Here is a 12,368-nt window from a genome sequence, read left to right as displayed (position 1 = left end):
TTATGTCGTGTTGTGAACTGTCGGGAGGAGCATTAGCTTACGTTGCTAATGTTAGCTTTTGCATTAGTCTGGCTCACAGCAATTCAAATACTAATTCAGTAATTAATCTTGTTTTTCCAGCCACTAACGGCAGATGAGGGGAAAAAATAAGGTTTGGGCTAAATAAAAAAATCTGTGGATTTCTAACAACTGTCTGCTTTGGTCCAAAATAAAAGGCTGCACAATGTAACCCTTTTTTAAAAATGTTAAGCATTGTCCGAAGGTTTGTCTGTAAACTAAAGGAGTAATGCTATGTGTACAATACACACTTTACAATTTTTACAACACAACCAACTTGCTTTTCAGCAAAGTATCACTTCATCCTTACTGCTCTGTCTTTCTCTTTCTCTCTGTCTCTCTCTCACACACACACACACACACACACACACACACACACACACACACACACACACACACACACACACACACACACACAAATATAATAACTTTTCTTCAAAATGAAATGCTGACATTACGGAATTCTTGTTTTATAGTGAAACTGCAGGGAGATTAATAAATGTGGTTTACATTAAGGTCTATAGAGCGTTTTGGACAATGAGGGTCTCCAGAGGGAGTATCTGGCTCTACATAAAAATTAACCATCAGTGATCATGTAGACATCTACTCTGTGCAATATTTGTCCAAAACTGTACAATATTTGTATTATGTTTATACAATAAACAGTAACTCTATTACTCTACTCCAACCACCTGTACAGTGTTGTATTGTGCCAACTTAACCAAATTTGATTTGTTGCTTTACTTTACTGTGCCTATGCTGTGGAACCATGAAAGTGTTTTTTATTCTTATTCTTATATTGCAATCAATCTGATTTTGTTGTTAATCTTTGACATATCCAAGACTCTAATCACCACCAAAACCACATCCACCTACTATTCAATGTGTAGTTTTCCTAAAGAAAGGCAATATTTTAAATAGGAAACCTGAAATTTATGGGGTTAAAATCCTGAAAATGGATAAATGCTTAATAGTATTGGATAGTTCTAAAGTACAAGTGATACAAAAGTACAAAAAAATCCAAAAAATAAATACTGATGTATAATGATTTTAGGTGCCTTGCAAGGGTCTTGAAAGGGAGTTTATTTGAGAGAGGCATAGTTTATATAATATATAACAACAAGGATTTACTTACAAGCATTTGAATTTATTGAATGAAATATTTTACATACAGAGATACAACAAAGTTAAATAATGTCTTTAATGAACAAAGCTGCAGCATCTTAAAATCATACAAACTAGAACCACTTTATTAGTGACATAATAAAAAGGAAGGTTATAAAAATTGAGGAATTATGTTAGATACAGTATATGTTATGTTGTAAAGTTTTCTGTTTGTTGTTGTGAAATCATTTAAATTCAGACTTGATTAGATTGTGGTGTGTGCTGCTCTGTGTTTCAACCAGAACGATCTGAAATATGATGACTTTTTGGAGCAGCTGAGCCATAAAGTACGAGCTGAAAACAGCCTCCTTGTCCACGTCTGTCTTCTTCTGCTCCTGCTGACTTTTCTGTGCTTCTTCGAACATTTCGTCTGTGTAGAATGCTCCTCCGTTTGCAGCCACTATTTCATCCACCTTCTTGATGAGTTCAATCACCTGAGTTCTGTTTTTGTAGTTCTTGTTGTTGAAGACGTGGAAGCGGTTCCCGCACCGACTCAGGAGCTCTTGAAGCTTCGGGTGACTGTTCCGTAAATACACCTGTATAGATATGTCCCGCTGAACGAGTTTGTCCCCATGAGTGAAGAGAACAATCATGTGATTTGAGGCTCGGGGTCCAAAGAGCTTCTCCAGGGCTTGGACGCAGTTTTCTTCTTCTTTGGTAAACCTTCCGATCTGAAGGACCAGCAGGAAGACGTGGGGACCAGGAGACGACATCTGGATGCACTTTGCAATCTCATTTCTTATGGTCTCTGCACTCTTAGTTGTGTCTAGGATCCCGGGTGTGTCGACCACATAGATGGGTCTGGAGCAGTGAGCTCGTTCTCGCTGACAGGTTTCTGTCACTGACTCTGAACTCACGTTGGACTCAAATAATCTTTTGCCTAAGATGGTGTTACCAACGGCACTCTTCCCCACACCAGTCTTCCCGATCAGCACAATCCTCAGAGGAGGACCTTCAGGCAGACTGGTTTTCTTAAAAATAGATGAAAACATGTCAAAAAACTGGAGTGAGCTTTAATAAACGCCGAGACTTCACCCTCAAGCACTGAGCTGTTGTTGCTCATCGCTAGTGAGTGAACAGAAAGAGAAGCGTCTGATGTAGAGGCAAGTTTCAGTGTTGGATCCTCCCACAGGGTGGATCCAGGCTTTCAGGAAGCTTATAAGAGTCAAGTCCGTCTGGCTGCTTTCACACTGCTCCAGAGACTCTGCTCAGACCTGTTCTCTGTCAAGCAGCTGATAAGATGAGTCATAAATCGTCTGCATCGCGTAAGTGACTTACATTTCATTACCGCTGGTCAGGGCTCACTGTACATCCACATCTTCTGCATTCTTAATACAATATATATATAATATATAATATATAATTATAATATACATCAGAAAGTCTGTGAAAAAATGGAAGTTGTATAAAATACGGCTGTTGTTTTTATGTGGCAAATCCAACGTTTGCTTTTCAGTGGGTGGAGCTGTGTCAGGGTGGAGCTGACGACAGATGCATTTGAATAATAATGTCCTACCTTCTAAAGGGATAAAGATGGTTGAAGTAGTTACATAGCGCTTCACTTGGCTCTGACCAACAACTATTCACAACATGATATGATCACTGAGTTTACAGCAGAAATCTATAATTTTTTTTACAGGATATAAAGTTCACCATGACAACAGGCTCGTCATCACTCTGTTTGGAAAAAGTGCTGAATTTAGAAATACCATTGGAAATAAAATCCTCAAGAATGCGTTTAGTCACATGTCTGATTGCTGTGTGACAGGAGAGAGTAGCACCGTCAAAATAATTAATACTCCTGACTTCTTTGATGAAGATTCCCGGTTCCCAGATCAGCACATTATTGACTGCATGGCTCTTTCTTATCCTGGGCCAAACCTGGTTATATTGGCTGTAGACTCTAAAAACAGCCAAGACAAAGAGGTGATAGATCAAATCAACAAACTTCAATACATCTTTGGAGAAAACATTACAGCCAACCTGGTCGTCTTGTTGCCAACCACAGACGTCCTTAAATCACCTCATCATTTGAAGAAACGTTTTAGAATCCATCTGAAATCCATGTCTGACAAACTGAACTACAGCGTCTGTAGTGGGTGGTGTTCAGGTCAATGGTCATTCCAGTATAACTTCAACAACTACAGTGAAGATGTTGTGCTAAAAAGAAAGTCCACCTTGGACAAGAGAAGGTGAGAAATCTGTGGTCATCAATTATAAAATCCATTTCCATGATGCAAAGTGACAGTGATGGCTTCTCTGTGTCTGGTTTTGTTGGTGTTGACTTACTGTTTAATCCTTAGATGTTCACCTCTGCATCACCAAGAAAATCAAAGTAAGGGCTGGATGTACTTACTGATTCATCTTAACCTAAAACTAACAAGAGCCTAAAGTGTGTGTGTGTGTGTGTGTGTGTGTGTGTGTGTGTGTGTGTGTGTGTGTGTGTGTGTGTGTGTGTGTGTGTGTGTGTGTGTGTGTGTTCACAGGAACCAACCCTCAGACCTCATCCAGCTCCCAACGTACATTAACAGGTACCATCTCTGTATGTCATGTTGTGTTTGTAAAGAGAAACCGTGCCATGTACTCCGCAGTGGTACTTATTACACTCAGAGGAATGATCTGGGATATTTCAATCAGCTGTTTGTCCACCTGACACACCCAGGACACTGCAATACTTTACTTGTTTCAGTGTGTACAGTCAGAATTTCTGATTCTGTATTTGTGAAAATATGCTTGTTCCCAGAAGCTAATACCCGGACGAGGCGCAGTGTCCGATGGTCATTCAGAGGTACTAAAGACAAAAAAAAAGACAAACGTACTAACATGACACTGAGACACATGTGTCTTTGAGAAAGTATTATGCAAATTTAGAAAGTAGAAGAGTTTTAGATAATGGCTTTAACTTTATCTTTTAGGTTCCAGGGCATCTGCAGAAGCAAACAATCAATTTAACATTGTTCTGCTGGGACTAACTGGGACGGGAAAGAGTGCGTCAGCAAACACCATCCTGGCTGCAGCGAACCTTTTACGGGATTCAAGTCAACTGTTCAAATCGGAACTCAGCTCGGTGCCGGTCACCACCAAGTGCGAGGCCAAAACTATAACGTTTCACAAGAAGAGGGTGACAGTGGTGGATACTCCAGACTTCTTTAATGAACACCTCAGTGAATCTAAAGCACAGACAGACGAGTGTAGGAAGTACTGTGAGCTCAGGCAGAGTATGGTGCTAATCGTGCTTCAACTGGGCCGCTTCACAGACCAAGAGGTCGGGATATTAGAGAAACTGGAGGACAAGCTCAGCCTCGGCATCAGGCAGAAAACCGTTGTCCTGCTGACCCACGGTGACGGTTTCAGGGGCAAAATCGAGAAATTTATAGACGATCGGCGTCCCCTCAAACATCTCGTGGAAGCCTGTGGAAATCGCTACCATGTGTTCAACAACACCTCCAAGGACCCGAGACAAGTCTTGGAGCTGATCAAGAAATTTCCAGACATTGATGTATTTTTACCAGAACTTACAGAGAGAAGATCGCATTTTATGTGTTTATTTTAACTTCTCTGTGGTGACTGATGATGAAAACAAATAGAAATAATACAACTTATCCAGAAATTCTATGACTGCAACCAGTTGCAGTCATTAAAATGATTATGAAATCTTTTTTCAGTTTGGACTCTGTGTGCTTGTCTTTTAGGTTGCGGTCAGTCAAATATCAGTCAGTCAGGTGCACCTTTTAAAAGTCAAGTCAATTGAGGTGGGCTGTGTAGGTCCTACCACAGTGGGGTCCTGATGGAAAAAGGCTTCCTCCTCAGTGGAACTGTATCCGGGTCCTAGAATGGCTCGTCATCTCCTTCATCAAGGGGCGAATCCAACTTCCAATCTCAATAACCTACAGTAGTCTGTACAAAACTCTTGTTTACAGTCACAAATGTTCTTATCCAAGTCCCGCCAAGTATGAAATGTGCCATCCAACTCTCTGTTATTACGATAACATAAAGTTAATGTTAAGTACCTTTATGTGTGTTTCCCTGTTTAACACTAGTTTATGATTAGTTTACATTTTAATCGTGAGATCAACATGTTTGGCTTTCGAGCATGAACACACATTATATGGAAACCTAAATCATACATTTACATACAGATTAAAAGATGGGAAAACACTCGTTGATGACTCGTTTTTTCGTTTTCTCTGGTCCCAAGTGTCACGTGTCAATTTCAGGAGAGAATAAGGGTTTTGCTGACATTTGTGAAGCTCAAGGCAACAGATGAACAACCAAGACCAGTCTGTAACAATGTTTTTTTGTTGTCTTGCTGCTAGTGAATGTAAAAGCATGTTTTTAAACTCTGATCCATCCAGTTAAACACCAGGCTACTTGCTGTTCATACACAAATATGACTTCCACAGTTGACTATGAAGCAGCTCAGACAACACTAGATGTCTACACATAGATGAGAAAACCATGAAAATAAACCCATCATTGATAGGAATGTTGTGGTGTGGTAGAGACATGGCCTAAGTAACAGAGCATCTTGGAATGGAGCACTAGTCGAGAGAGTGTGTTATTGCTGGGGGTTACGTTGCTTAGAGATGTACCATAGAACGCTTAAGGTCTGTGTGTAATGTCACCTCTTAGCCCTGAAATAGCCCTGTACTAACCAGAGTAGTGTTCTGAATAGAATAGAACTGTCTCATCTGTGATTGGTCGAAACGGGCCAGCGTGCTTGGTCACGTGATGATGCAGGACGTAGACGCGATGAATTGAGCTGCACAATCATCGCCGTTTCTAAAATAACTTTAGTTTATTATACTTTGTAAATTCTCCTGTGGTAACATCCTTAGTGATTTACAGCAGCAGAGCCACCGTCTTTCATACAGCTCATTTTGACACGCTGTAAACGGAAGAGGAGAGAAGCTAACCACTGCGGTAGGCTAACGGACGTCTCCTCCGCTCGCGTGCAGCTCTGCTCCGCTGCCGTCATGGGAGGCTCCGTGCTGCCGCTGCTCTCCGTCGTGCTGTCCGTCTGCTCCGCTGTGGGAGACGCGGAGGGACCCCCTCACGTCGACGGTTCCCCTCCTGCTAAGATCGGTAAATACAGCTTTGAAACAACATAGTCAGTCGTTAAGTTTAGCGCAGTGATGCTAATGTTAGCTTGCTGTCACAGCGTTAAGCTAGTCTCATTGAGCGCTAATAATCTTTAGCTTGGGTCCATTATTTATCACCGTGCAAGTGATAAGAACACAATTATTTTCCACATAATTAGTTATATGCATGTTTCTGAACTATCTTTGCATTATGTTAACGTAACCACACTAAACACAATAACATGGCGTTATTGTATTCTATTTAGTTTTATATTCATAGTTTTGCCTCAATTCCTATTCAATATTGTATGTAAATATTTAGAAAAATCACATGCTTAAAACCACACGTTATCATTGTAAACCTCACCAGAAACGTGTCCACCTGTTCAGATTATAATGAAATATTTCTGCAATCTTCTTTGTTGTCAATCAAAAAAAGCATTAATGTACATCGTCCTTCTGTTTGCAAATATATCACCATAGCTGAACATCAGAATACACAGTAACCCTTGATGTCATGTGTAACAGCGGTGGTTGGGGCAGGCATCGGAGGCAGTGCCACGGCCCACTTCCTGAGGCAGCATTTCGGCCCAGAGGTTCAAGTGGACGTGTTTGAGAAGGGCGAGGTCGGAGGTCGCCTTGCCACCGTGACCGTCAACCACAACGACTATGAATCTGGAGGATCCATCATCCACTCCCTCAACCTCCATATGCAGGAGTTTGTCAAACAGCTCGGTAGGTTGACATACACATGTGTGTGTCTGTCCAAATGAACAAGTCATCACTGTTGTACATCTTTGTGTGCCCCCCTTAGGTTTGAAGTATCGCCGCAGTGTGGCTGGAAAGACAGCGGTGTTTAATGGTGAGGAGGTGATTCTGGAGGAGACAGACTGGTATCTGCTGGACCTGTTTCGGCTGTGGTGGCGCTACGGCATCAGCTTCATACGCCTGCAGATGTGGGTGGAAGAAATTATGGAGAAATTCATGAGGTAAATTTGAATAGGTATAGAATGAATGCACAATACTGCCATTTAGTGGATTTTAGTGAGTACAGCACACAATCAGCTATTTATTGCTTACTTTCAGCATGTGGAACTGAATGTTTACAAATGCTGCTTCCAGAATTACTGATTAGCTTCTCATCTTGTGTGTGTGTGTGTGTGTGCGTGTGCGCGTGTGCGTGTGCGTGCGTGCGCGTGCGTGTGCACGTGTGCGTGTGTGTGTGTGCGTGCGCGTGCATGAATAATAAAGGATATACAAGTACCAGGCTCATGGATATGCCTTCAGCTCGGTGGAGGAGCTGCTGGACTCTCTCGGGGGGAGTGGGTTTATCAACATGACCCGGAGGCCGCTCTCTGATTCCCTGCTGGAGCTGGGTGTGTCGCAGCGCTTCATCGATGAGGTCATTGCACCGGTCATGAGGGTCAACTATGGACAGAACGTCAGCATCCCTGCCTTCATAGGTCAGATAAATACAGAGCGGAGCAGAGGAGGGAGATGTGTAAAGCTGCAGGGCTGAATTTAGTGCCAGTACATATCTACTCTGTACTGATTTAGGTCAGGAGAGAAGAAAGGAAGGAAAAGAAAACATGCCTAGCATGAATAAAAAGAACAGAAGGGTGGAAAGGAAGGTGTCGGGGGTGGCCTGTGGGATTGAGAGAACAGTAAAGTGTGTGGGCAGCTGATAATTGGTTTACAGCACTTGGCACTGTATATTATAAATGCACGTGTGTGTGTGTGTGTGTGTGTGTGTGTGTGTGTGTGTGTGTGTGTGTGTGTGTGTGTGTGTGTGTGTGTGTGTGTGTGTGTGTGTGTGTGCGTGTGCGCGCGCGTGCGTGCGTGCGTGTGTGTGTGTGTGTTTCAGGCGCTGTTTCTTTAGCTGGTGCCCAGAACAACCTGTGGGCGGTGGAAGGAGGAAACAAGCTGGTGTGTTCTGGCCTGCTGAAGATGGCCAATGCTAACCTGCTGCGAGCACAAGTCAACGCCATCACTCCCATTCAGTCTGGTACTTAACCTCAACTGAACCACATTGAGCTATCAGTTAATTATAACTGTCTTTCATAGGGATTGTTCATTTGTGTTTTTAATTAAGTGATAACAACAATGTCCTGTCCATAGGTCTCATTTCTCCGAGATTGATTTTCAGTGTTTTGAATTTTTTCTTAGTATTCCACAGTTTTTGGTACTAAAAGTGAAGTAATTAATTTGAAGGATTTAAATGCATGCAATATATTTAACACCCACATTTCACCATTAACATACTGTGATATGACCAGTAATTTATATCAGTAAGCTTTCAACCAAAATCAGTCATTTGATTATCACACTGAGTACATTGCACACAATAAAGCAGACTTACATGTAATGCAACACAGTACCTGTTATTGTCTGTGTTCCAGTTATTTCAGAGAACCTGCATATTTTTTGGGTTATGCCACCTACTGCAGGAGTCTGTCACATCAGAGTGTGTGCACTGATTTAGAGTATGTGTTCTACAGGGGAGGCACTCCAGTACCAGCTCAGCTTCACCTCAGCAGCAGGATCAGAATCAGAGCTGTATGACATTGTAGTGCTGGCAGCACCGCTCCAGACTGGTGTCGAGCCTGGAGTCCACTTCCAAGGATTTACAGCTTCCTTTGACCAGCTCCTCAGAGACTATCACAGCACTGTAGCAACCATTGTCCACGGTTACCTCAACACCTCATTCTTTGGCTTCCTGGACCCTCGCCTGTTCCCCTTCGCCAGTGTCTTAACAACTGAGAAGCCTGATCTCTTCTTCAACAGCGTGGCCAGTGTTTGTCCCGTCAACATCTCGGCAGGCTTTCGTCGTAAGCAGCCACAAGAGGCTGGAGTCTATAAGGTGTTCTCACGACAACCCTTGGACAAGTCTCAGCTGAAAACACTTTTCAGGTCAGTAGTTATCAACACATGTTGTGTACTCTTGCACAGGTGATTGATAGTTCTTTTCCTTTTGTTCATTCAATAATCTTAATGGGCTGTAATGAAGATGTTTGCATAGAGATATTTATATAACTATAATGTACCTTCAATGTCCAGTTTAGAACCATTCCACCTGCATGCAACCACAGGCACGCAAATCTTTATAATGTGCAAGAATTATTTAAAGAGAAAGGTAACAAGTTCCCTTATTTACTATTTGTTTAAAATTCAGGTCATACTACTCGGTGCAGGTGACAGAATGGAAAGCTTATCCTCATTATGGTAGCAGCCAGGGCCTGCCGCCTGTGGAGCTGCACCAGAATCTCTACTACCTCAATGGCATCGAGTGGGCCGGCAGTGCAATGGAGATGAGCTCAGTAGCTGCCAAGAACATCGCCCTGCTGGCCTACCACCGGTGGAACAGGCAGACCGACATGGTGGACCAGAAGGACCTCATGCATAGGATCAAGACTGAGCTATGACCTCGCCAATAGCCAAGACACGCACCAGCAAGTGTCTCATGGGTTTCTTCTGTTCTGGGAAAATCACACATGACCCATAGCAGACCAGGTTAGAATTGGACTGAATCTGGTTAAGGTATGGCTGCACAACGTGTGAAATGTCAAAGCTAAATGACAGCCTTCAGTAGAAATCAGGCTGTGTTGTCAATGGACATTGGGTTTCTCCCTTGACGTCGCTCAAAAAACCGCAGACATGCTGTACTACTGATTGTTCCCACCTAGCTGTGTCCAATAGCATGTATTTAAATATAGAACGAGGATTATCTATATTTGTTCTGGCTCATCTACTTTGCACTCGTAGGCCATAATATATGTCCAATAAGTTCCAAATACTCAAGGTTACATTGAAATTGAAAGTTTTGATGCAGCGCAGATTTTTAAAACAGAGTTTTCATTCAATAAGCCTTAGAGCATAACACCCTTCTGCTGCAGGTGTCTGTCAGGTCAGCCTCATATCTAACTGGCTCTTTGACGACCTCTACTGTAGGCAGACTACGCATTCAGTACGTGGTTTCTGCTGCAAAGCTTTGGATGTAGAAAATGTCTGCATTAGGTGAATAAGAAGTTAAATAGTAAGTGATTCATGAGACCCCTCATTTTGTTTGCATATGTTGATACATACATATCTATAGTTTGAAGTATAATACACCCAGTTCTCAAATCTGTTGTTTAAAACTCAACCACTAAAGACAAATGTGGTTCTGTCTAAAGACTCCAAAGTTTACAAAGTACATTGTATTAATGACATGTTTTTCGCTCTGATACTGCAGAGAAATGAAATGTGCTACAGTGCTGCTTGGAGATTTGTTGCTAATCCCAATTAATGGTTTCATCCACACATTCAGCTGCAGGCAGCTTTGCCAACGGTTATAAAACGAAGCATCCCAGGAAAACACCAGCTGATATTTATCTCACTGGGGAGGAAACGGACTCTGGGGAGCAATTTTTCTTGACTTTCTGGTGCTGTGAATTAGCATCAATTAGATCACTGGCATTTCTCTGTGTAAATAAATACTAGTCAGTCATTAACTTCATGAAATACAGTAGCTACACTTCTTGTACTTTCGAATAACAATTGGAAAACAACTTCAGCTCTGCTTTTGCCTTCTACAGGTGTGAGGAGTCAGTGCACATGAGGTTTGCACAGAGGAGATCTCCATAATCTCCTGGATTTTTGCAATGAATAGTATTTTCCTCATTGAGCAGCTCGTGGTAGTGGCCACAGGTGCTATGCTCTGTTGCTTCTTTCATCAGACTGTTTCTTTATCCCTCCCTTCCTGCTGCTTTTGTTACGTAATCCAGTGAAAAGAGTTTTTTTCAGGGACGGGAGCCAACCGGCTTTCATGCTGGACCACATGAAAGCAAACGACTGATCTGCTGGTGATGATGATGCTTTTTTACCCCCTTCTGTCTTTTTAAGAATCCCTGTAATCCTGGAACATGAATATGACAACAGAGATGGATATTCTTCAGCTCAAGGAGTGCTGTTTTGTTTTGTTATGGGAAGAAACTATTGACTGTTTATGATCTTTGTAAGACTGAGTTATGTCTGTTTTGGAGTTCAGTTGAAAACCCCATGATCCTGTCCTGAACATGAGATGAATGTTATTTTTGAAATGTGAGTAAGCGAGTGTTGCCTTGTGATTAGGTCAAACTGCTGTTTTTAATATAATCATTATTAACTTTCATGCATAGTCATGCATAAAAGTTCATTTCTCAAATGTTCTCTAATGAGGCATGTTCCAACATATTTCATGTAAATAATAAAACTGTTGTTGCTGAACAGTTATTCTAAAAATAAAGATAAAGACACCAGTCTGGAGAAAGGACACTTTACTGAATGTTTTAGTTTTATTGTCTATTCTATATTATATATTAATAATTGAAAAGGAAAAGGTTTTTGAAAACATGTGGAAAATGCAGCTTGTAATTTTTTTAAGTGGAACTGATGAAATCCAACTCAGCGCTGCCTCTTCCTTTATTTCCTGTAGCGAGATCACGGTCACAGTGCAGCTTCACAACAAAGTGTCCCAAGACACAAACATATGATTCATTTTGCCTTAATCTCCTGCACTGCAGCGTTGATGAGCTGTGTGATACTTTCACCCAACTCAAACTGTAAGTGTTTTTTTGTGATATCCAGAAGTCCTGAAAATGTTCCCTGTGGAAATCAAATGGGACCTTTCGGGGACTGTACCAGAGGCTTCACCAAGCACCAGTAATTTCACTTATTTTATTGTTTATAACCGAGTTTGATGATTTAACCCTGTTTTCCACATAACTAGATATTCCGGCTTTTGGACACAAGGTTGTATTGTAACACTGTGTTATTCCTATTTATTATCTTTCTGTAAACATCTTTCCTTGGGGACTAATAATGTCTGCTATGTATCATCCTGCATTTAAGTAACAAGTAAAAACCTTTAATATTATTCTGGAATAATACAAAGGAAAAACACAGAATGATTTGCAGATGTAATTTAAATTCCCCAGAAGTCTAGAAATCTAGAATATTTCCCAGAAGTTGCACCACAACAAACACATGTTTTTCATTTTTTAACCAGAAATTAAGAGTCATGCTGATGCTTTTTAGCTTTCACGTTTA

At 41.5% G+C, this 12,368-nt stretch overlaps 3 protein-coding genes across 4 annotated transcripts; 2 read left to right on the top strand and 1 right to left on the bottom strand.

Annotated features, from left to right (window-relative positions):
- Window positions 1-1,183: 1,183 nt before the first annotated feature.
- LOC114869162 (GTPase IMAP family member 9-like) lies at window positions 1,184-2,300 on the bottom strand. The gene has a single exon (XM_029173092.3). It carries the CDS (start codon window positions 2,211-2,213, stop codon window positions 1,407-1,409), a length of 807 nt encoding a protein of 268 aa, XP_029028925.1. The 5' UTR covers window positions 2,214-2,300; the 3' UTR covers window positions 1,184-1,406.
- A 122-nt stretch (window positions 2,301-2,422) lies between these two features.
- Window positions 2,423-5,382, top strand: LOC114869158 (GTPase IMAP family member 8-like). Of its 2 annotated transcripts, none has more exons than XM_055502055.1 (6): window positions 2,423-2,486; window positions 2,861-3,413; window positions 3,525-3,556; window positions 3,708-3,752; window positions 3,968-4,009; window positions 4,137-5,382. In XM_055502055.1, the coding sequence occupies exons 1-6, from the start codon at window positions 2,462-2,464 to the stop codon at window positions 4,772-4,774; spliced, it is 1,335 nt and encodes a 444-aa protein (XP_055358030.1). In that variant the 5' UTR covers window positions 2,423-2,461; the 3' UTR covers window positions 4,775-5,382. The 2 variants fall into 2 exon arrangements, with proteins under 2 accessions (XP_055358030.1, XP_029028921.1); XM_029173088.3 differs by having other exon boundaries at window positions 3,965-4,009.
- Window positions 5,383-5,929: 547 nt separating this feature from the next.
- Window positions 5,930-11,592, top strand: LOC114869696 (prenylcysteine oxidase-like). Its single transcript, XM_029174119.3, has 7 exons — window positions 5,930-6,306; window positions 6,831-7,037; window positions 7,117-7,291; window positions 7,554-7,765; window positions 8,167-8,307; window positions 8,801-9,212; window positions 9,475-11,592. Exons 1-7 carry the CDS (start codon window positions 6,198-6,200, stop codon window positions 9,722-9,724), a joined length of 1,506 nt encoding a protein of 501 aa, XP_029029952.1. The 5' UTR covers window positions 5,930-6,197; the 3' UTR covers window positions 9,725-11,592.
- The last annotated feature ends 776 nt before the right edge of the window (window positions 11,593-12,368 follow it).

This window comes from Betta splendens, chromosome 14 (genome assembly GCF_900634795.4).
Source record: "Betta splendens chromosome 14, fBetSpl5.4, whole genome shotgun sequence".
Taxonomy (NCBI): domain Eukaryota; kingdom Metazoa; phylum Chordata; class Actinopteri; order Anabantiformes; family Osphronemidae; genus Betta; species Betta splendens.
This window is presented reverse-complemented; position numbering and strand designations above follow the sequence as displayed.